At 33.9% G+C, this 26,327-nt stretch overlaps 2 protein-coding genes across 8 annotated transcripts in view; both read right to left on the reverse strand.

Moving 5' to 3' along the window:
• ZC3H13 (zinc finger CCCH-type containing 13) overlaps positions 1-24,171 on the reverse strand; it is a 97,499-nt gene extending 73,328 nt beyond the window's left edge. For 5 of the 7 annotated variants that reach the window (XM_045796788.2, XM_087865139.1, XM_087865138.1 and 2 more), the window contains exons 1-4: positions 23,821-24,171; positions 18,017-18,142; positions 17,595-17,704; positions 14,897-15,008 (exon numbers count right to left, since the gene is read on the reverse strand). In XM_045796788.2, the coding sequence (XP_045652744.2) occupies positions 14,897-15,008; positions 17,595-17,704; positions 18,017-18,133 (339 nt within the window). In that variant the 5' untranslated portion in view covers positions 18,134-18,142; positions 23,821-24,171. The remainder of the gene's footprint in view (positions 1-14,896; positions 15,009-17,594; positions 17,705-18,016; positions 18,143-23,820) is intronic. The other 2 variants (XM_087865135.1, XM_087865136.1) reach the window with 2 other exon arrangements.
• A 178-nt stretch (positions 24,172-24,349) lies between these two features.
• Positions 24,350-26,327, reverse strand: part of CPB2 (carboxypeptidase B2) — a 52,893-nt gene continuing 50,915 nt past the window's right edge. Inside the window, exon 11 of the mRNA XM_045796790.2 lies at positions 24,350-25,113. Coding sequence (XP_045652746.1) covers positions 24,929-25,113 — 185 coding nt within the window. The 3' untranslated portion in view covers positions 24,350-24,928. The remainder of the gene's footprint in view (positions 25,114-26,327) is intronic.

Genomic DNA, 26,327 nt, shown 5'->3' on the forward strand with positions numbered 1-26,327 from the left:
CAAATATTTAATAAGCACTGGATAGTCTACAACATACCAAGTTTCTATTACTAAGTTTCTAGGGGAAAAAACTGTTTAAAATGGATAAAATAAACAAAAGGACCGATACATGACATTAAAAAAGGACTAAAAAACGGCTACACTGTTCATAGTAGACGCTCAAAAATAATTACTGATCTAAAACTTGTCATATACTAATATAATAGCATTTCCCTATACACCTAAAGATAATTCCAAACTCATCGGATAATTTTATAAATGCTTTCCAAAACAGATTTTTCCCTATTTTGATGAAACCAAAATGGTAGCTAAAACACTTAGAAAATTAGTCCTTATACTGTAGCTAAAAAACAGAAAATTCTACATTCCAAGTTTAACAGTATCCTATAGACAAAACAGGACAATAGTAATTCAGCTGGTAACATGTAATTAAATATCTTATTATAGAAAAACTCCAAACAATATTTTACAAACTGGTAAGAAAATAAAGTAACCAGTGTAATGGAACTGTTACCTTCCTACCACAGTGTCTCACTTTTATTAACGCTTTAAATCCCGCCTATGAAAGAAACTAACATACAAAAGACGTTAATTGCTGAAAGTTTTCTGAGCATCACCAAACATAAAATGGGGCTGCTTAAAACACAAATTAATTTCTCTTTGAAGTCTTCTTTTTAAAGAACTCTAGAATATATTATAATTGCCCCTAATTTTATATATTTAAGTATAAAGTCATGCTGTATCACTTGTTAAATGACATATATGGTTGCTGTTAAGACAATAAAGGCGGACAAAAGTCATTATAAAAGATTCTACAAGAGTACAACCAGCCGTGGAAAAATGGTAAGAGGTCAAAAGACAGAAAGAGAGGGAGGGAGGGAGGGAGGGAGGAAGAAGGAAAAAAGGAAGGAAGGAAGGATCCTATTTATACATAAAACAAAAGGAAAAAAAGGAACACGATCTATTTTTATTCTTAAACTATACTCTAAAGAGCATCAGTGATCAACTATTCTATATCCCATGCCACTTTTTTTTTTTTTTTTTGCTCCACACCCAGTGTGGAGTCTAATGTGGGGCTTGAACTCAGGACCCTGAGATCAAGATCTGAGCTGAGATCAAGAGTTGCACACTTAACTAAGCCACCCAGATGCCCCCCACGCAACTTTTAAATGTTCTGTGGATTAAACTCACTATAAATATAAATCAGTACAAGTTATATCAAAAATTTATAGAAAGTTATCTCCAAATTATTGAAAAATATATTCCGTGTTTCCTACTTAAAATATCATGGGGGCACCTGGGTGGCTTAGTCCTTAAGCGTCTGCCTTTGGCTCAGGGCGTGATCCCGGCATTCTGGGATCGAGCCCCACATCAGGCTCCTCCACTGGGGGCCTGCTTCTTCCTCTCCCACTCCCCCTGCTTGTGTTTCCTCTCTCGCTAGCTGTCTCTCTCTGTCAAATAAATAAATAAAATCTTAAAAAAATATATCATGTACTATCCAAATACTAATTTAGTTGAAAAGGGTTTCAGAGCCATAGTGCTGATACTGCAAAATAAACAAAATAATCTGCAAGTGTGTAACAGAATATTTTTAAGATTTAGAACCAAAAATGTAATCATCTTAATAAATTTCATTAATAACTTACATAAATATTTTAAAATATTCACCCTATGTAATAAAATTATGTAATTTTTGAGCTGCTAATGTCTTTTTTTCTTTTTTAAAGATTTTATTTATTTGTCAGAGAGAGGGAGAGAGAGCTCAAGCAGGGAGGCTGCAGGCAGAGGGAGAAGCAGGCTCCCCACTGAGCAAGGAGCCCGATGGGGGACTTGGTCCCAGGACCCTGGGATCATGACCTAAGATGAAGGCAGATGCTTAACTGACTAAGCCACCCAGGCGTCCCTCTTTTTTTTTTTTTTTTTTAAAGGCTATTGTCTTTTAATATGACTCTGACATTGTCCTCAGAGATCATATATGACTTCTGTTATTAAGTATTAGAGACTGAATGCAGGCTTCAATAATAATGGAATCTCATTCAAGTTAGAAGATATATTTTTTCTAATACTTTGTCATTATCAAAATATAGGAATTATTTTGATAACAATTATTAAGAAGGCTCAGATCATTTTTTTAAAATGTCACATTTCCCCATTTTTTTCCAATTCAAAAGTGTTTAGGCATAATTTGGTTAGATATGCTATTCCTTTGTCAGTTATTTCTCCCTTTCTTTTACCATATTCAAATAAACAGGGTCTGGTATTCCCTGTCCCATGCAGCACAGCATGGCCTGCTCTCTCACCTCTTGAACAGAGTAGCTTGTCCGTCTTATTTCTTTTAAATGCAAACCTATCATCAGATGTGCAGCTGTTTGATTACTTTATTATGCATCCTAACTTAGCCGTCCCAGAACATGTGTATGTTGAAGTACTTGTTAATGAACTAAAATATTTCAGCCAATACTGTTGGGATGAGATATTTTAAGAATTAAGAATTTTTGTGGACTTCAAAGTATATTAAGTAACACCACCAGCAGGGTCTGGAGCAGCAACCTGTTATCAAACATATGAATATTTTTGCAGCAAAACACGAATTCACCAATTGTATAAAGACTATCATTAGCTTCATGTCAGTTAAAATTAGGTTTTGCTGTCGAATAAATCTATGCCTTACTTAGGAAAAATGTTTGGTTTCAAAAATTTCTTAGATTTCAGAAATGCAATAAATGATGGTGGACTTTAAGTTATTTTCATTTTATATTACATTCACATTTATTACTTAAACATTATATGTAGGGACAGATAATATTCATTATGAATTTTGTTTTTATACAATAGTAAGGGGGTATTACCAAGAATTTGATCTAAAAAGAAGTATTGAGGTTAAGAGTTGAAAACCAATATTACAATAATTGGATTAGCAACTAGAATAATAAAATGCTAGGGGTCTTTGTAAATAATATAATTCAACCTCCTCCTGCCTTATGTAGAATTTTTTTAATACTATGTAGTTATGAAAGTCCTGTGAGAAGATTTTCAGAAAAATAATTTATTCCCTGCATCTGCACTGATAGCTCCTCACTGCTGCATCCCTTTGTCCCCATTTTCAGACAGCTCTAAGTATTAAAACATTCTTTCTTATACTGATTACAACTCTCTTACACCTCTCCAGAATTCCTCCTGACTAAATCAGTTCTGACGTCTAAATCATGTAAAAATAAATCTAATACTTCTTTCACAGGATAGCCCTTTAAATATGTGAACACCGGCGTTACTAAGTCTCTTCAGCATCTTCTTATACAAGGCCAAAGAGATGGCTCACATTGATCATACATTAACATTTTGAGATTTTCACACTCTTCCTCACTCTGTCATTTTCCCTGGACTCACTACTTTGCCAATGTACTTCAATAAAAGGTAATAACTAAAATTAATCTAGTCTTGTCAGAGCAGTATACAGCATATGGCTTCTACTTCTGGTGTAGAACTGAAATTACACTTGTATTAATGAAGTCTAACTTGTTTTGCAGGATAAGTTTTGGGTAGAGCTTAAATAAGATACTAGAAGCTTATAAACTACAAATATGAACTACAATCTCACATAAAATAGCGCAAACTTCAGGGCTGGGTGATTTAGTAACACGCTGAAATCTTCAGAGATCAAACTTTCTGGTGTTTTTCCTTTCTGACAGCTCTGCTATTCCTACTGTTGACTTCACGTTGAGGCATATTTCTTTTACCATAATAAGAAGCAATCTAGGTTCTCCCAGTGGGCCTCTCCCTCAATCATGAAACAAGAATTCTTTCCTGCAGTTTGAGTAGGCCAACTTCAGTCACATGACTACATCTAAACCAGGAACTAATACCAAGGTAATGGTCACAGACAAAATGACTTAGGCCTGGTTCCTGAATCAACTGAATTAGCAAGGGGAATGGGATTATTTTGACTGAATTAAACTAATCAGGCCCCAGCAGTGAACCGAGGTCAATTCCCCCAAAACACAATGCAGCTACAAAATGAAAAAGTGATGGAACGGATTCTGGGGAGTTCAAAGCAATTTACACTACACTTTTGGTACCATACCACACCTCTTCAAAGTATAAGGCCACACTTCTGACAACTTCAAAGGCCGTAACAAAACAGACTGTCCAACCTAGTAAACATTTTCTCTGTTCACCTTTCCTATTCACATTTCAGATCCTCCTTCTAAGGTCATTTGCTATCTTCCTGATATGTATCTTTTTAGAGATTCTCTATTTAGTGAAGGTCTCCTAGTACTCAACACTCTCAATTTTATTTGAAAATGTATTATATCCTCATTCTTGAAAAATAATTTCGCTGGGCATACAGCTATGGGTTGACAGATTTATCTTAGCACTCTGGAAATATTAATCTCACTGTCTCTTGGCTTCCATTGCTATTGAGGTCATTCTGTTGCTCCTTTGTAGGATGACTTGCCTCTTTTGGGGGGGTATTTCTAATATTTTCTCTAACTCTGGTATTTTGCAGTTGCATAATAATATTCTATTTGGTATATACTGTGCTATCTGTAGCTTTGTCTCATCAATTATGGAAAATTCGCAGCACTATTTCTTTCAATATTAATTCTCCTACGATCTATTTTTTCCTGGAGTTCCAATTAGAGGTACATTCAATTTTCTAAGTATTTCCCTCACATTTTTGAATCTCTTCAACATTTCCTATGACCCCATCTTTATGTGTTGTATTCTGGATTAAGTTCTTCAGCTCCATGTTTCAATTCAACAACTCTCTCTCCACAGATGGACCAAAGGCTTAGTCTCTGACCAACTCTAACACTAGTAAAAGTTTCAAGGTCACCACTAGCTTTCAGGTTTGCTACTTAATCCTTGGTTTCGATTCCCTGTTCGTGTTTCTTTGTTTTTGCTGCTGTTTTGCATTTTTGAGAAAGCAGCAATACATTTAAAATGTATCTGCTCTCACTTATCCAGGATCTAGTACTACTGCACTGGGAGGGCCCTCAAAGTATACAGACCATAATAGTGCTGAAAGGGAAAGTTAATACCAGCAATTCTTTTTTTTTTTTTTTTTTAAGATTTTATTAGAGAGAGAGAGAATGAGCACACAAGAAGAGGAGAGAGAGAGGGAGAAGCAGTCCCCGCCGAGCAGGAACCCTGAGATCATGACCTGAGCCGAAGGCAGGCACTTAACAGATTGAGCCACCCAGGCACCCCAAGACTAACAATTCTTAACAAGATTAACAATTCTTTAGCAATCACATGAGACTCCGCCTCTTGTTTGAAGTATAGCCAATTATGTCCCCCTTGGACTTATCCACAACCACTGGTCAGATCAAGCCACTCTAGGCCATACTAGTGCAACTGACGTTTTGTTCCTAAAATAAAGTCTGTTTATCCCTAACACAAGTTTGTTCTATTGTTAATGACAGGGAATAGTATTATTATGTATTAGATGAGACAAAGAAGATGGGAAGGGGGAAAAAATCTACTTCAACTACCTTTTCCATTTATCCCATATAATCTCATTACATTTCCTTACATCTTTCCAAAATTACTCGGAGAAACTTTGAGACTCATAGATAAAAATTATCACAGAACACTTAGTCAAAGAATGACTCAATTATATATATACCAAAGAAATTCTCCCCTTGTACTAATATTCACTTTAAAACAACTGTGTAAATTTGTCCATTACTAGCCTAAATCTATTATCAATCATAGAAATAATTCTGTTATATTAAAGAATATCAAGTTTTTAAACACTCGATGCTTTATACAAAGGATTTTGGGGTTTTTTTCATACCTTTTATTTTTAAAGAATAATGATTCCAGGGGCACCTGGGTGGCTCAGTTGGTTAATCATCCAACTCTTGATTTCGGCTCAGGTCATGATCTCCGGGTCGTGGTATCAAGCCCTATGTCAGGCTCTGTGCTCACCACGGAGTCTGCTTTTTTCTCCCCCACTGCTCCTCCCCCCTTCTCCCTCTCTCTTTATCTCTAAAATAAATAAATAAAATCTTAAAAAAAAAAGATTCCAAACCCTATTACTCTAAAAATATACTTAGTTTCACAAAACACTAACATCATTAGTGAATTCTTAATTTTCTGTCAGAAACTCTAGAATTAATGTTAATCCAAATTTTTCTTGCCTGTAATTTACTACCACATATCATATGAAAGCTATTAACAACTGGAAAAAACTACTATTGAGATAATGGTTCTCACCTTAATATTTTCAAAACTTTTCAACTGGACACTTCTGATGAAGGGTATTAAAAAATGAACAATGGTTCATTGATTTTTGGCCCAAACATTAGCCCAAAAACTCAGCTCAGTCTATAGCTATTAAACAGATACAATCAGACATTTTAAAATTTTAAATTATTCACAGATGTATAATTTCAGATCCTTTCAATATTATAAAAACACAGAGAATAAAGAAATGTAGATCTATACTGGGAAAACTGTAGTATAATTTGTTTACAACTACTGAAGAAAACTCCCCTTATAGGGTTAATGGAGATTTTATGAAGTGATCACAAAAATTGTATTATCTTGTTTCATAATAAGGAGAGCCACAAATAAGACTGTATTCTTCAAAGTACATTCAACAGATAACCAAACTCAAGTTATCTCTAAACACTGCATTAAAAAAATTATAATGAAAAGAGAACAGTTATTACTCTGTATCTGAGCACTCAATATAGCAGTAAAGTGCAGAAAGTACAAGAGATGTAGATAAAACTAGACAAGAGACATACCACTGAGATACTTCAACAAGATCCTCTCAAACCAAGAGATCAAGTAGACAAAGATATTAAAAATACAGAAGATCAAAATAATAGATGTTTTAGATATACTCTAGAACCTGAAAACTAAAAAAATAGAAAATACTTCTTTTCAAGCACACAGGGAAAATTCAGATAAACTGACTATATCTTAAGTCACAAAGAAAATCTCACTAAAGTTAAAAAAAAAACAAAAAGAGTAATAACACAGAAGTTATTTTTAATCAAAATAACACACAAACATAACAAAAAGCTCTTCAACCTGAAAATTTTAAAACATTCAATTAAAAGATTATTGGGTGAAATCCTAACCTAAAAAGGAGAATTTCTTGAAAATAATGATAATGAAAACATGACATATAAGATCCATAAATTCAGCTAAACCATTTATCAAAGTTAAAAGCATTAAATACTAATATAAATCAAATAAAAATAAATGCTCAACCAATTCAACAAAGGAATACAGTAAACCAAAGAAAGAATAAAAGAAAAACAAATGAGTATGTTACAAAAGAGAAAGAACTAATCCACAAATCCAAAAGCTAACTCTTAGAAAAAACAAACAAACCAAAAAACAAAAAACCAAACAAACAAAACAACAACAAAACCTCCACTGGCTAACCTAATCACGAAAAAGGAGAAAAGCACAAGTATCCAAAATCAGATATAATAAAGTAAAAACAGGCATCAGAACAGAAAAATAAGGAAAAACATGAGATTTCTTCACACAACTCTACGCAGTTTAAAAACCCAGAGGGATTATTTTTTAGAAAAATACAGTTTGACAAAATTGATTTCACAAAGTCAAAAGTCCAGTTAATTTCCATATAAAAAATAGTTAAAGAACTTTTCATAAAACAGTACCAGATTCAGATGGTCTCACATGGGAAGTCTACCAAACCTTTAAGAGCAGAAAATCCCAATATCGCTTATGATATTCCTGAGCAAAGAATTTGTAAATTTTGTTATTATACAGTACTTGGACTACCTGTGAAGCACTACAGTGTCATTTGAAAGGAGACTTCAATTAGTTGTAAACTTACACTGCAAACTCTAGTGCAACCACTAAAAAAAGTAAAAATAAGCAAACCAATATGCTAATGAGAGAAACTGGAATAATAAAAAAATGCGTGATAAAAACTCTTAGCAAACTAGAAATAGAGGGGAACTTCGTCAAGTAGATAAACCAAAACTTGGGAAACTAAACATCCTCATACCATTCAGTCCTACAATGGCATTCTGTGGTATTTACCCAAATGAGTTGAAAACTTGTGTCTACACAAAACCTGCACAAGGATGTTTATAGCACCTTTATTCGTAATTGCCAAAACTTGGAAGCTACCAAGATGTCCTTCAAAAGATGAATAGAAAAATAAACGGTGGTATATCCAGATAATGAAATATTATTCACTGTTAAAAAGAAATGAACTATCAAGCCATAAACAGAGCTGGGAGAACCTTACATTCATATTACTAAGTGAAAGAAGCCAATCTAAAAAGTCAACCTACTGGAAAAGGCTAAGCTCTGGAAACAGTAAAAGAAACAGTGGTTACCAGGAGATAGGCGGAAAGAACGATGAATAGGCACAAAGACTTTTTAAGGGCAGTGAAACTACTCTGTGTGATACTATAATGGTGAACACATGTCATTATACATTAGTCCAACCCCATAGAATGTACAATATCAAGAGTAAACCCTAATATAAACTATGGACTTTGAGTGATCATGATGTGTCAATATAAGTTCATCAGTTTTAAGAGATGTACCACTTTAGTTCAGGATGTTCAGAGTACGGGAGGTTGTGAGTGTGTGGAGGTAGGAAGGATATGGGAAATCTTTGTACATTCTGATCGATTCTGCTATTTACCTAAACTAAAAAAATAAAGTATTAGAAAAATGAAAAAATGAGGAAATTACCAGCACCTGATATCATAAACGGTCCCTACAAGATATTCTATCCCTACAAGATATTCTAAAAATAAAGAACTACCAAAAAAAAAAAAAAAAAAAAAGGAAAAATGGGCAGGAAATATGAACAGAATTCACAGAAAACAGGTTCTTAAATATAGGAAGATGTCCAACTTCACTCATAAGAGAACCATAAATAAAAATTATACAAACACAATTTTTTCTGGTCAAATTGGCAAAACTTCAAAAATCTGACCACATATGCTAACAAAGCAGAGGAGAAATAGGCACTGTCACATGCTGCTGGCAACAATGCAAAATGGTATGGCTATGAACAAGAATTGTCATTATTCAGCAAAATTACACAGGAAATTTAGCCTTGACACAGCAGTTCCATTCGACAGATTTATCTTTCCCTGAGACTCGTTAAAAAACAAAAACAAAACTCCCAAAACAAAAACACAAGTGCACAAAGCTATTCACTGCAGTTCTATTTGTGGTACTAAGACTGAAATAACCTAAATGTCTGCCAGGAGAACACAAGTTAAACCATGTGCAGTACATTCACACAATGAAGTACTATGCAAATGTAAAAAAGCACAAGAAATACTTCTACATATTGCTATGGAACAGTTTCCTAGATACAGTAATAAGTAAAAACAGCAAGATCAAGAAAATGTACACGAAAGCAGAAATACCCCTACATAAACACTAATTTGTATATGTACCTATATACATACATGTATATGTATATTTGCATCTTTGTGTGTGTGCATGTGTATCTGTTTAAAGTGGCAGGAGAATCCAAAAACTAGTAAGAGTAGTTACCTATAGAGAATAGGACAGAGCAATCAAGAGATAAAAGGTAGACTTCTGAATACAACCTGTTTTGGAGATTTAACTTTGCAGCCATGTAAATGTTTTATGATTAAAAAACAAAATGAAGGGGTGCCTGGGTGGGTCAATCAGTTAAATATCTACCTCGTGATTTCAGCTCAGGTGCAATCTCTTGATTTTGATCTCAGGGTCATGAGTTCAAGCCCCAAAAATCAAAAAGAAAGAAGAAACCCTAAAACAAAAATCAAAAATAAAGAAAGCCACCCAAACCCAACTATTATACAATTTTGTGGTTTAACCTCAGAGAAGAACTGTTTCAAGTGACTTGACATACAATAATTTGATTTTATATCCCTAATAGATTTCACAGATATTTCCCTAATGAGATATGCCCTAAGAACTACAAAGAAATCTTAAACTGTTCTCAGCGATCCTATTATTAGTGATATTATTGTTAATTGTTGTTCTGGAACTGTTAAACATAAGATAATGCAACTGAATGTCAACAGGAACTATAATGGCACATTAGTGTCCATACAAGTACTAAAAGTAGTGCCAAAAATTAGTTGTCCATGATATGTGCCTAATATACAAAAGGGGCCACAATACAACTTGTTCTCTTCTCCATCTTAATGGCATGGAAAGCTTAGTTAGGCTTAACATGTCCCCTCCACTCATTCTTTTGGTCATCAAATCCTACTGACTCTACCTCAGGATTTTGTGTTGAATTTAGTTCCACTGTATTAAATTTGGTTCAGATTGTCCAGACCAGCCTTTTACAACAGAAATATAATACAACACATATGTAATTTGGGATTTTATTGTTCTGATGTTAAAAGGAAAAGAAACAGGGAAAATTAAAATTCTGGTAATATTTTTTTTAACCCTGTATATCCAAAATATTGTCATTCTAACATATAAACATAAAAATTATTAATGATAGATTTGGCTTTTATTTTACATATTAAGTCTTTGAAATTCAGTATGTATTTTATACTTACGGTACATCTCAATTCAAACTAGCCACATTTTAAGTGTTTAACAGCCCCACTGGAGCACAGACCCTAGGCCACCAGGGGTTCTCAACACTGGCTACACATCAGAATCACTTTTCATTTATTCACTAAGTGAACTTACTAGATCCAGGGTCTGGAGGTGAATCTGTGAACAAGAATAGATTCCTGGCATACAAATCTCTTTTCTCTTGCCAAGCCCTGACTGACACATTAAGATTATTCACAATCTGGTCTAACTACCTCTTCAGCCCTCACCTCAAATTCACATGCTATAATTTCTGTATGTTAGGCACAGAGCTTCACAGTTTCTCAAACTCACTAGTCCTTTAAAACTCCTTATTGTAACTGTGTTGGTTTTCTCCTCTTTCTAAACTTTCACCAACCCCTCTTCCATCCCACCTATGCTTCCAACACTCAGTGCAAATGTCATTTTCCTCTGTGAAATGTTCTCTGGTTCCCCGGGCAGTTATTTATTCCTTCCACTGTGTGTTTTGCTCATCTCTCTCTGTCACACTATCATACTCTATAGAATTACAATGTATCTATTTATGAATTTGTCTCCCCACAAGATCACAGGTTATCAACCTCATAACTCAGACACACTGGAGTTGAATTCAGTGGCAGAGAAAGGGTAGAATGACAGTTAGTTTGTATCTTGACCTATCTTAGCTATGCTATGTTATCTAATCTATGGCTGCCCCTACCTAAACTAAATCTGACTTTTCCATAAATTCATTACATAAAGATCAACAGACATCTGTGTTGCAGCAGGAATGTATCACAGATGATCAGCATTTGTTATCCTGTCAGATAGATCACTCAAAATAATTAATACCCTGGTATCGTAGCTTATTAACAGTTTTCTCTAAGTTTGGATAGGGAATTTCCTAAAACCTGATCACTCTTGTGACTATGACCCATAGGTATGCATGACACTCAGCACCTTTGAGGGCTTTCTCATCTAGGGAAAGTAAGAAGCAGGCTTTAAATTTCTTGATGAAATTCCAACTCTGCTGTCTACTAAATTGATATGCTGAACATATAAACCTTTATGATTGGCAACACACTTAGATTTAGATATCTGTTAACAACCTAAATCTCCAATGCAGATGTTCATCTCCTATTAAGAGCCTAACACCAACGTACATTAGAGAGGAAAGGCCAAGAGCTATTCTCATACTGTACGTGCCATTTATTAAATAGTCATCATGGATTAGCCACTCATGTTACTTGTTTTACATATATTTTCTTCACAGCAAAACACTGATAGAGCTATAGCCTCCATTTACAGATAAGGAAAATGACAGCAGAATTAAAAAACAATTCCTAAAATAATGTCTTCAGAATATGAATTCTAGACATTTGCCTTTTGAACTACAGTCCATTTAATGGTATGCTAGAGCCAATTCACACTGACTCACAAGAGCCAACTCTTGGTTAAATTTTTAGGAACTGTAGAAGTCATTGTTAAACACAGCTATGATTAAAAATTAAATGCTATAAGCTAACAATTACACAAATAATAAAAACAAAGGTAACTGTTATTCAAAACTCACTTCCTAAATATTTCAGTACATTTTACTCGAGATTAATTACATTTATTATACACGAGTGTGTGTGTATATATATGTACATATATGTGTGTATGTGTGAAAAATACTATATGATGGTGTGAAATGAGTCATCTCTTCCCAACTCTGTATTCATTGATACCACTTTGCTAACTTGAAACTGACCATGATGGCAGAATCTATGCCAAAGAAACTGGCAAATCCTACAAAGCATGGCTTTTTTCCCCGAGTCGTTGTTAAACATTACCAGCACATCATGGATTTCATTCTTTATTCTGAGTAATTGGTTATTTCAAAATACAATACAAATGCTCAGCCCCTACCCAGAAATTCTAATTCAGTAGATCAGGGGTAGAGTATCAGCATGTATTTTGCAAAAGACTCTTTCTCCTCCAAAAGAATTGTGATACGTACATACCTCTAGCTAAGAACTACTATCTGAGATTTCTAAAGCAGTATTATGTATCATCAGACATTAGAAAAATACATACTTAAAAGTGTATTACTTCAGGTTCCTGAATTTATTTTATTTATTTTCTTTTTAAGATTTTATTTATTTGACAGAGAGAGACACAGTCAGAGAGGGAACACAAGCAGGGGGAGTGGGAGAGGGAGAAGCAGGCTTCCCGCTGAGCGGGGAGCCCAATGAGGGGCTCAATCCCAGGACCCTGGGATCATGACCTGAGCCGAAGGCAGACGCTTAACAACTGAGCCACCCAGGCGCCCCATACTTTAGGTTCCTGAATTTAAATCTCTACAAACTATAATGTAAAACTATAAAGCAACTTTTTTATCAAGGATCAAAAAAAAATAGTCATAAGCAAGTTTCTATGTAGCTTAAATTATCAGAAAAGTTTCTCTTTAAACAATTCAAGAATTTTAATAAAAAGATTATAATATGAGACAAGTAAGACATCCACATGAAAAAGAATAAGGCTGGACCATAAATAAAAATTAACTCAAAAGGGATCAAAGCTAAAGCTAAAGCTCAAAGATTCTTTGAAGAAAACAAGGCATGAATCTTTGTGACCCTGAATTAGGCAATGGTTTCTTAGATAAGACACCTAAAGCACAAACAACAACAAAAACAGATAAACTGTATTTCATCAAACTAAAAACATTTGTGCTTTAAAGGACATCATCAAAAACATAAAAAGACAACCCACAAAATGGAAGAAAATTTTTGCAAATCATAAATAAGGAATTTGTATCTAAAATATAGAGAGAGTTGTTATAAATCAACAAAAAAGACAACCCAAATTAAAAAACAGGCAAAGATCTGAAAAGACATGTCTCCAGAGAAGATATGCAGATGGCCAATAGGCACATCTTATTGTTCAATATCAATGATTTCAGTATCATTAGCCATCAGGGAAATGCAAAAACTATAATGAGATTACCACCCATTAAGATGGCTCTAATCAAAGAGTTCAATAATAGCAAATGCTGACAAAGATGTAGAGAACTGAAAACCTCACGCACTGCTGGCAAGAATGTAAAATAGTGTAGTTGCTTTGGAAAACAACCTAGCAGTTTCTCAAAAAATTAAACATAGAGTTAGTGTATGACTCAGCAATTCTACTTCTAGATATAAACCCAAGAGAAACGAAAATATATGTCACTCAAAAAACTGTTTATGGATGTTCACAGAAGCATTATACATAAAAGCCAAAAAGTGGAAACAACCCAAATGTTCACCAATTAATGAATGAACAAAACGTGATATATTAATACAATGGAATATCTGGCAAAAACAAGGCATAAAATATTATATATCCTAATAATCTTTCATGAACCTTGAAAACACTATAGTAGGTAAAAGACACAAGTCAAAAACAAAGCCACATATTGCATGACTGCACTTATATGAAACATCCAGAACAGGCAAATGTACAGTGATAGTAAGTGGCACAGTGATTGCCTGGGGCTGGTGGTCAGTTAGATAATACAGGTATAACCATTAAAGGGGTACAGGGCTTTTTTGGTTGTTGGTTTGTTTTTTTTTTTTTTACGATAATGAAAATGCTCTAAAACTGATTATGGTGATGGTTGCATGACTCTGGGAATATACAAAAAGCCACCAAAAGGTACGCTTTAAATGGACGAATTGCATGGTACGTGGATTATACCCCAATAACGTGGATTATACCCCAATAAATCTGTTACAAACACATATACATAAATTTCTTTAAAAACACTAGCTCAGGATGAGATTTCCATATCTGAAACACTGATACACTGATGTTTTCTTTTATTCAATAAGCTACATCATAAAATATATTTCTCTTTTGGCTTCATTGCCAAGAAATTCACCATTAAATTTTGTGGTCACATGAGCTTTCCTTCACCTAAGGTCTCTAGTTCGGTTTCTGTCACCACCATGCCTTGCTTTCATTGTTTTAATTTCTCACTGTTCTACTGTAGCCCACTTCAATCTTTCTTGGAAACAAGCCAGATATGATGGCTGGCTGAATTCTAAAAATTTAAGAATACTTTTAGATACTCATGATGCCCACCAAGATACAGAAATCCTATGAAGTTCAGCTTGAGCTCTGTGAACCAATTCCCTTCATCTTAACTACCACCAAGAACTGATTCAGAGAATTATCAGTTTTCCCAGAGGACTTTTTTTCTCTAAATTACATTATATCCATATAAAACATTATAATGTGATATTACACACCTACCATATATTTAGCACACAAGATAATATTTTAAATGGAACATAAGTAATAAATCACTACTGAAATTTAACTGTTTTGGGAAATTCATTCCTACCCTAACAGGTGAGGATGACTCCTCTGTATTTCGTTTCTGGGACTCAGTGTCCACATCTTGGCGCTTGTTCTTCATTCTTTCTCTAAGATCCCCTGTAGGTCTTTCTGGTGACCTTTGAACCAAAAAACAAAAACAAAACAAAAAACAAAACAAAACAACAAAAATCTATATTTATATAACATTTATAAGAATATATTTACAGAAATACCTCATGAATCTCAACAAAATTTTTCTGTTCATGGCTCCTAATGTTCAGAAAAACAATTTGCTTCAGCTTAAATATTAATATATAAAAAATATGAGCATCACTTACAAGTTTTCTCCCCATTACAATCAGAAATGTACACAATAAAATTCCACGGGGTGGCAGGTACTGATGATATGAATAAGAAACTGTATGTGAGCCAAGAAAAAGGAATTTATAATTAACAGCTTAATTTGTTTTTCTAAAAATCACATAAAGGTATTAGTTATATTTGAAAGTAAGAAGTAGGAAGATAGTTTTAAACCACAATGTTGTAAAATTAATCAAGAAGCAACAGTATTATCACGCATACACATATGTGGCTCGAGATAACATCTACAACTGAGAATTACCCATCTTAGGAATCACGGGACACAGAGGAGTTTTGTGTTATTCTTATAACTTTTCTTAAAATTTGAAATTATTTCAGAATAGAAAATAGTCAAAGGATTCAAAGCAAGACTTCGGCAGTGGATTTCTTTTTAATTAGGTAAAATCATACATATTTATAGTCAACATTCGTAAGCTTTCATAATTCATCCTGAAAATGTGACAGATGGCTATCCAATTATTTTTACACCATTAGTGAGAAAACACATTTCCTTTAAACAATATTCCTAGAGGACCTTTTAAAAAGGGCAATAGAAGTTAAGGAGTGGTATGTCCCTCACTGGCCACCAAAAAATACTGTATATATTTTTTAAGGATATAAACAAATCAAATATATGTTTCCATCTATTTCAAGTAATAGTTATCAATCAAATCAATTCTTTTATCAATCAATACAAGTCACATGATTAATGAAGAAAATAATTTCAGTTAATTCACTTTAAAGGATCTCATTAATACCTGTATGTACATTTTATAGGACTATATTAAATGTTTTAATAGTTAAATCTGACCTTGAAAGTGGAACCTATTAAAAACCAGTACTTAAATGCTTTAAATTATAATTATGATGACATGTACATCTTTTGTGTCGTGGTTTCCTTTATATAATAAGACAATTTATTAAGAACTTGTTTCGACCCTAAGGAGCGCCTAACAGAGTGCTCTACATACAATGAGTGCTCAATAATGACTTAAATATTTTGTGACTAAGCATTTCTGAAATACAGTTTTTCTTTCCATCTTTGCATCACATTATGAACTGTATTTTCTTCCCTACAAAGGAAAAAAAAAGACAAATCCAAAGGGGGTTATCAAATGGAAAAACATGCACAAGAGAACAAAAAAAATCCTGTATTCTAAGTCTAGTAATGACACTATTTTTTCCCATTTTAGACAAATTTCTCTGCCCATTTTCCTCAAAATTACCTCTTGTATAAAAATTTTGTGTCGGTTGACAATTAATTTCACAGATGAATTAAAGCATGTGTTAAAAGTGTGGTAATAATATGAACAAAACATTAAAATTATTGAAACACTTTACCTAAGTGTATATTTATACAGATAATTAAACGCATGTTAAGAACTGGTTTTTCCACATTAACAGAAGGCATAGATGACAATCTAAATACAAATAAAACAGTATTCAGCATCACAAGTAAACTAAAATGTACGTTTAAGTGAACAGGAAGTCAGTTAAAGGTCTGAATTTTAAATTCTATTAAGTTTCAAAATCTATACACACACACAACACACACACAAATTCACCCATTTAAAAAAAATCTGCAAATGCTAATGTTCAGTTTTATACTACTGCTGTTACCAAAGCAATCAGCACATCCAATTTTAGGACTCGGTTAACTACTTGTTTACCAATCAAGTTTAAACTGTTTTTGTGACAAACTTTACATATGTTACATATTTAAACACCATAATATAATCATCATGAACTGAACCAAAATAAAAATTAAAGGTCTTTATTAGGAAAGTTACATTTAGCTTTGCCTTTATTAAAGGCAAAAAGATGTCCTAAATAGGTAGTAGTACCTTCTTTATCTACATATAAGTACCTGTTTTCATTTACATTAATACATTGTGATAAGGGATCTGGTGAATGTATTTTAATGTACAGAGCTTGCAGCAGATTGTCTTATGTCATTAAGATCTGAATTTAAACATCTTAGAAAGCTAAAATTATATTTGTTAAATTTTAATTTTTTAAGAGTTAAAAACAGTCTTTCCCCAGTAAAAGTAAATCCATGAAATTCTGCTATCTTAAGCCATTTTAGCACATACCTGGGGGTGGAAAAAGTAAGTCATACATATATTATAAAAAAATCTATTGGAAAAACAGTAAATACTGAGCAAATAATTTTAAAGTGTACATTTTATTAATCTTGAAATGAACAACTAAAAAGATCTTGTTAATCTTTGACTATTGATAAGACCACCACCAAAAGAGAAATATCTGATCAAATATATGCTTGTATTTCAGATTTTTATACTAAATAAATTACAAAAGCCATCTTCTAATAGTATATGAACAATTCAAAGTTCTTAATTTACCTTCTATAATTGCTGCTATAACCTTTACCACGGGGTGAAGGGCCATGTACGAATCTACATGTGTTTCCATAGAGGCAGTTGCCAGTCTTCAGCCAGTTACGGCACTGTGTCTAAGAGACAGATATGACTATGTAAATTTCATATTTATTTCTGGAAAAAAGATGCTAGTGGGACAAAATTAAAACAAATGCTACCAAAATTCCAGCTACCTTGAGATACATTATTCATTCCCCAAACAATAAAAACATCAGGAAAAAAAACCCATAAAAATTATTACCCTTTTCACTCCTTTATGAAACTCAGTTTCAAAAATTTACTGAACATTCCTACAATACAACAACCTATGCGCCTTTATGATACAAATCAGTATTCAAGAACAGGATTATAAGACAACCCCTGTGACTGATCTAGTGACAACTCACCTCTGCTGTACTGCCAGTGCTGGGTCCAAGCCTCTCAAATACACTGGGTCTTCGGGATGTGCTATCAGATATGGTCTTGGTATTTTCCACTGTGACCTTCCTTCTAATTTTTGACATTTTGTACTACTTTAACCAAAAAAGAGAGAGGCAAAACTGTAAAATTCTTCAGTTTTAAATTAACTGAGCCCATAACTTACACGTAGATAAAGCTGTAGATAACACTGTAAAATTATGGGGAACTTTTCTCAGGAAGAAAAAGGCATAGGAGAGGTCACAGGTAAACAGAAGGTATCTTCTAAGGCACGCCACATTAGTGAGCTCATAACAACGCTGAAATCTGTTGGCTAGAATTTTTCCTCTTCTGCAGTGTGAAGGAATAAGATTCTACTCACACAGTTTTCATAGTACATCCAACCTCAGAAAACAACTACAAAATGTTCAGTTTCTAAGTTTCAAAATTTAGCTAACTATCTTTTAAGGAAAAGTTGTGCTATTCCCCATAACGTAGTTAACTGGAAAAGAAAGCCATGTCAAAGAGAATTGGAAAATAAAATCAGGTGAGAATTTTATTGATAGTAGAAATTATGCTTTATACAGTTTGTGACATTAGGTATATTCCAAAAATCAGCTTGGGAGAAAAATACAAACTATTTAAATATTTTCTCTATCTTAACAGAGCTTAAAAAAGAACAATCTAATCAAGGACATTTATTTTCAATAATATAAAGAAAATTCAATGTTGACAAAATGACTTTCTTTCAAAATAGGACAGGCTACAGAACTAGAAGCCAAGATGTTTCTATAATTTATACTACATTGACATAAAAGTCAAAGATGCTAAAAGTGATGAACAGGCTATCTAACCATTATTAGAAACAAGAAAGACAAATTGTAAGAATATTTTACAAAAGTAAATAAAATATTTAAAACTAAAACCATAACAAAACAAATCCAAGTATATAATCAGGTGATTCAACTGGAAATGAAAACATCAGATATCAGTATTTATGATATATGTTAGAAAAAAACATTAAGTTATAGATCTAGAAAAAATTAGTACATCACTGTGGGAACTGGGTAGGAACTGCCTAAGGGGGGGGGGACTAAACCAAATCATATTTCATATAGTCCAATTAGTTGAAATCTTATCAATAGTCAAAAGTTACTAGAATGAATGGTTGCTAAAGAAGTAAAAGTTCCATCTGGTACAGAACTGGTCTCCATAAAATTCACAAATTCAAGAAGCTCTTTAAAGCGGTTTCAAAATAAAAACATATCACTTGAAAGGAAATTAAGTCTTGATAGTACCAAATCAAAAGTTTTAAAAAATTATAAACAATATCTGGTTTAGTTAGATACTTCTTCTCAGGTCACATTTTTAAAAGAATCCTAGGAGTAAGGACAACATTTGACAAATGAACAGATAATGAACCAAGAGGAAAATAAAAATGATACAATATGGTAGTTTTAAATAGGAAAAAAATGTATATTCTTATTCTTTAATATAAAATACAAACATTTTAGTAATTAATTTTTAGTGATTCAGAGAAATTGGAAAGTAACTTTACAAATTTTTAAAAATTAGTGTAGAGTGACACATTAATGAGTAAGAGTTTGCTGCAACATAAAACCACATAAGTATCAACTGTTCTCCAAATAAGGAACTATACAGCCAACCCTACATACAACAGTTAGTATTATAAGATAATCTTTGATTTCATTCTCAGCCCAAATGTGAACTTACAGAGTAAAATTTGGTAAAATTTCACATGTCCATTTGATTTACTGAACTGAAAAGTTCTTTATAGAACGGAAGGCCAAGATAAATGGAACTGAGAAAAGATCTTCTAGAAAATGTAGAGCTTTGCTTAACTGAGAAAACCACTTTTTTACAATTTATATTTGAGCAAGGAGTCCATAAAAAGTGAACATGTCACAAAAAATAGGGCAAGTTTAGAACAAAAACAAATGGTCAAGTCTCATTATGTTACTATAAATATTAATATAGAGATGTACATTGTAACCTTCATTCACTAATTCAATTTTTTAAACATTTATTAATAAAGTTAAAATTGAATGAGTTCTAAAAGTTCCTTATTAGCTCTTATTAGTTATTTAGAACTTAGAAAACAGGCACACCATCGCCTCATGCTGTCTCAAGACAACTAACCCTATCCTTACATATTTCCCTCTACTATCAATGGAAATAGTTCTGCTCCCCAAACTCCTATACAGCCGCAGCATGCTGCCACTCCCAACACACCCTCTTCCAAAAAAATTAATGGTAGTGCTTTCCACAATTTGGGCAACAGCTATTTATTATTATACCTGAACACTGGTCATCTAGCATCTCCTTTCTTGTTTTTTCTGCGGGCTCCAGGTATTAACTCCACTGTTTCTCTTCCTGCTCTATAATCTGTTGCTTAGATCAGCAGTCCACTACTCCCCTGACCTACCACTGAAAACCATGGCTTCTCTCCAATCCTAGATCACTAACGTAAACTTTGAAGATTTCAAAAGGTTTGGAGGACTATGTCAAAGACAAACAAGTGAGGACTGATGATGGAATCTTATACTCCTCCTTGTATATATTCCTGCCACTAAAAAAGTACCTTCCCACAGAGACAAAGTTGCTTGTACATGTGACATCAAGATTCATCTACACAGTTATTATCACTGGAATTTTACTTTTAGCTACTTTGAGTCCTCCAACTTAGGGAAAAACAGCAAAGTAAAAGTCATATTCTCAGAATCCAACAGTGTCAGGCTTCCTCCTAAAATTGCACTGACTTTGAGTACCAGGTCTATGTTATAGGGAGGTCATAGACAGGAATAAAAAAATCTAAGACAAAAGGGAAAAAGTATGACTTGAAGTCTTCTAATTGAAAGGAAGAGGAATTCTTCTGATCATCTATCTAGGAACTTCAAATAGTAGTCAGCAATAGTAAGTTTTCGAAATATTATTACTGAATAATATGACTGACATAGATAAAATGCTTTATGCTTATAAAGGATACAAAATATAATATTTTAAATCCTACTTGTCTAAATATATACACATAATCTACAATACACCAGAAAAGCATTTACTTTTATATAATACTGTATATTAAGTATGTGACCAACTAAAATGACTTAATTAGAATTTTTAATCTAAAAATTTGAGCCCTCAAAGGCAAATAAATACCACAATATAATAAAATATAGATTGGACTGAGTGGGGATAAAAACCTTTTTCAATTAATATCTAAACAGGCTTCAATAAGCAAATGCTTCAAAGTATGTGAGAAAAGTTAGAAACAATAAAATAGAAATGTAAATATCAAAGTCTTCCCTACCTCAGAGACTTTAAATCTTTTCCCTCCAGTTTTGTTTTCAAATTAATCTTTGATTTCAAGTTGTCATTACACTTTCACCCACATTATCATGTCTTTCCCAAACACCAACATTTCACCACCGGTGAAAGTCTATGGAGTTATTTTCCTATTTCTCCCCTCCATTTGCAGAGTAAATAAATATCAAGGTTTTTATGATACATTTTCAATTGAAAAACAGGGGGCAAAGAGTTTGAATCTAGTAAAATATAACAAAAGATCGTCTTAATAAATGGGAACAGTCCCCTTTCTCTCCCCAAAACTTACAAATATCACAATGTACTCAAAGATACACCTTATAAATATGGCTAAGAAAGGGGAAACATACAAATGATCAATGATTCCTGAAGCCTAATTACTAAAATCTTGTCAATAAAACATATATCAATTCTAGTATCCTCATTTTAATCCATAATTACATCTTTTTGAGGCCTCATCTTCCCCTAGCACAAATGAAAGCATATATTAATCTGGGTAAGTTGCAGAATAATATTAGGAAACTGTCAAGTAATTAAACAATAAAAACTACATAAATTTACTAACTGGTAGAATAAATTCTTATCCACTGAAGTTCTAAAATTAAAAGGTTTATATTAAAAATAAGGTCTCTTCCTATTTATATTTCATATTTTTGAAAGAAAAACATTAAGTTTATTTGATGCATAGTCTGGGAGAATTTTTTTAAAAATAACTTTCTAAAACAATCTTGCAGGTTGCTTACAGATAGACTAAAACAATTCCAAATTTAATTCCAAACAGAATTAACAGAACTAAATTGACTAACTAAAATGAGCATGGCAATACTGCAGCACTGTGCAGAAAAAAATAATTTGTTAAAAAGACTATGCACAGAAAAGAGCCAATGCTAGCAACTACCATAAAGTGAAATAAACAGAACTGCAACATGCAGACTACCAAAAAGAATAAAGATACTTTAAATAGCAACACCAGTTAACCTACAGCTGTTACTAACTATCTACTAAAATAGCTCCAACTGTGTATGAAATGGAGAATGGGGTTGGGGAAGGTTGGGAAGACTAACATCCACTGAAAACCAACTCTTCAAATGTCAATTAAACAATTTTGATTTCTATATTTAACTGCCAATGCATACCGTAATACAAATTAACACTGACAACTTATTAACATGCTAATAACCTGTACAGAAGTGAAAATAGCATCCACTTGATGAATTTTAGTATTAATTTACCAATATGAAAATTGGATTGATTTGCATAACTTAAATATGCAATCAATATTCATTTTGAAACAGCAAGAATTAGAAAGCCAGTAAGAGGCATGCACTTGATAAAATTGGATCCTACCAGATCCACACAGTAAAAGTCTAAGTTTCATGTTGCAACTATTTTTACAGACACGAATTGCTACACACCTGCATCTTAGTAGCCTCTTGTTTAAATTGTCATCTTATAATCTAAATATTTCATTAAGAATTTGGAAATTATTTGAAAATCTACAGATTATGTCCGCAATACTCTTAAAAATATTCTCTTAGGTACTAAAGCCATTAATTTCAAATATTACAAAACTAGACTCCCCTAACTGGCACCATATACACATGCATGGATTATACTGCATAAACATTTAGATTAACTGCAACAGTATCATGGACCCTGAAAAGTTGAGGTGTGAAGATATTTTCCAAACTTTTAAAATTATTTCTTCAAAAAAACCAAAAACCTGAAGAGATAGTATACGCCTATAATTTTCAGAGTAGTTCAAATTATCTGAAAACTTCGCAATATAACCGAATAGCTTAAGACACTACGCTCCTCAAACAAGATCCCACCAATATCATTCAAGTAATATCAACTCTGATCAATTTTCCAGCCACATAATTTTAACCTATTTAGAAAGAGATAATGCCAAACTGCACACCCTCTCCTTTCACTCCACCTTCCCCAGTTTCTGACAGTTGCCAAAAGTAACTACCTAGGGAATGTAAAGATAAAGTAGCACTCCTCAAGCTCCAGGACCCGAGTCGTTGAATTATCACTGTCGGGAAATAAGCAAAACCAAATACAACCAACAGCAAGATAATTTTTCCTGAAGGTCTGGAATACGTAAAGAGGGAACCTCTGAATCTAAGACCATATTCCTGCCCCCGTCCAGCGAACACAAATGCGAGTACTGCGCAAGGGTTCCCAAGCCTTTTTGGTAGGGACCCAGCACAGTCTTTTGTCTGAATCCACCCGTCCTCTTAAACTCGCCGGAATCAGAACAAGAGCGAGAAGCGAAGCCTGAGCCCCGGGAGCAATTGCAGAATTAAGGGTGGGATGCTCAAGGAGAGTTAAAAAAAAACTGGTGTGACCCAAGAGGGGATGGAGGACAACCCGGGGCCTCCCCATGCCGAGTCCGTCCAACGCCTTTACACTGATACCCACACCAATTCACAAAATTCAAGCTTACCTCCTCCCCGAGCTCCTATCGCAAGCTCAGTCCGGAGGCGCTACCGCCGCCACCGCTCCGAGGAGCGGGGGAGGCGACTCTCTGTCCCCGCGCCTGGCCCCGGGAAGACGACGGCGAGGAGAAGGAGGTGCGCGCGCGGCTCCCGGGAACCGGCCCTTCGCTAGCGAGAGGCCCCCGGGGAAGCTGAGAAGCAGAACCCGCCTGCCGCTTATCTAGGGTCGAGTGAGACTGAGATGTAGGACGAAAAAGAACGAAGAGAGACTAGAGAGCAAGAAAAGGCAACGAAAACACTACCAGGCCGCTACGAGGACCGACTCAAAATGCCGCCGGAAGTCAAATGTTTGCCCAGATTCCCAGCGGACCGAGGCAGCTTCCGGCCCCCAGATTAGTCGTCAGCGCGCAGGCACCGCCCCCTCGGAGACACGCCCCTGGGCGTAACGTCGGCTCGTAGGAGTGCAGTGGAAATCATCAAATCCTTGGGGTGCATTCTATAAAGCAGGGAGAGCCAAAATTTCCAATAAAAAGTGAATTTAAGAGAAAGAGTTTACTCCTTTTATTACATAATCTCTTACAATAAACAGGTGTTGTAAATGCCACATCTGTTGTTGAAAATAACTACAGCCATTCGTTCATTTGCTAGTGAGCAGTGACAGGTGGTGTTTGTTGTGTTTTTGACACTCCTCCGCTTACAGGGGCCATCGCTTATTACGGTGGAGCAAAGGACACACGGTTGTGTTTTTAAAGGCGCAAGCAGTTCATTGAAAGTTTGGAGCAGAAATCTTTAATGTACTTGTAACCACCTTTCCTTTTGCGGTCCAATGATCCAAAAGAACCTAGTTATTAAAATTGCTTGACGTGGGTAGTCAAACATCCTGAATCAAAATTCGTATCTAGCCTCTTACAAATTTTTTAAAAAGGAAAAAGAAATGTGGGCCCTTTTCTGCCTTAATTTTAAGGTAGCATTTATTTTGTTCTTTGACAAAAGCAAGGAACAGGAAAACCTTTTCTCAAAACTACTGATAAAATTTTAGAAGAACGGGTACAATGATTCAGTCTTGTTGGAACCAGTAAATTAGAATATGAGAGAAAAGTGAAAAAATGAAGGGCGTTAAACATTCTTGATGACATGCCCAACTATTTCAGAGATAGCGGCGAGAGCTTCTCTACAAGTGGGTTGGATGTAACGCTCTGGCAGCAAGAATCCGTATCTGCCTTTATCTCGAAGTTCAATTGTAAACGAATATTTTATGCCCAAGTCATAGATCCAGTCATCTGAACCTCCAGGAGCTAGGTCTACAAGAAGAAAAAAGAAATTACTTTTTGAAATACAGATGTTTTAAGATAACTAACAAAATGGATTTTTTTCCCCTAAAAATAAAAATAGCTCAGCTTTTTCTGATTATTAAGTAATCTAAGTTTCTGGTAGAAAATGGAGATGAAAAAAAAACAGGTTAAGGAAGAAAATAAAAATTACCCATATTTCTGCCAAGGAGTAATAATCACCATTAACATTTCAGTGTTACTTTTTCCTCAGTGCATGCTTTAACATACTTAAATTTTCCCTACGTGAATAAGATCATCCTATACATGCAGTTTTGTAATATTTCTAAACATAATCTATCTGAACAGCTTTATGTATCAATGACTTCAAGTCTACGTTATCATTTTTCATGATCTCATAGCACTACATTGTAAAGCTGGGTATAATAAGTTCAATAATTATTTACTTGGAGAACTTAAGACTTTTTTTTCTAATTTCTAGTTAATATAAACAACTTTACAATGATCTTTCTTGTTTTTACTAATTGCTTCTTTGTTTCTTTAGAATATTCTTCCCTAGAAGTAGATTCACTAGCCTAAGAATAAGTATTTTTTACAATGATGCTACATGTTCCCAAATAACCTGAAAAAGAATTGAACCAAGTTACATCTCCATATGGCAGGGTATGAATATGTCCACGTCCTCCTCCCATACCATGCACAGGAATTATGCATTTCTGGTGATTTTATGGATGAAAAATAATATTGAATCATCTTATTTTCTTTCTTTGATTACCACTGAGTTGAACATTTTATTTGGTATCTTTATTGTCCATCTTTACATTTTTTACCAGTTGTTTTTGCTCATTTTTCTACTCAATTGATTTTATAAATTGTTTATAATAGCAACATTAGTGTTATTAGGCTTGTGTAATATGTGAATTTTTTTTCTTATTTGGTTATTTAGCTTTCAACTTGGTTTATGGCAGAGTGTTTATATTAAAATATTTTATCTATCTAGGATTTATTTTAGAGAAATATATGCTAGTAAATCAATTAATTTCTTTTTCTGAGTAGCTTGTTGGGTTTTCCAACCCTATTAATTGAATAACTAACATTCTTAGAAATGCCTCCTTTATGAGATACTAGATGCCCTTATATACTTAAGTGTCTTTCTGTTTCCACTATTCCCTTCTGTTGATCTATCTTTTCCTGGCTCAGCTCCACAGTCTGCATTACTATAAGTT

Source organism: Ursus americanus, chromosome 10 (assembly GCF_024610735.1).
Source record: "Ursus americanus isolate L20-20 chromosome 10, mUrsAme1.1.p, whole genome shotgun sequence".
In the NCBI taxonomy this organism is placed as follows: domain Eukaryota; kingdom Metazoa; phylum Chordata; class Mammalia; order Carnivora; family Ursidae; genus Ursus; species Ursus americanus.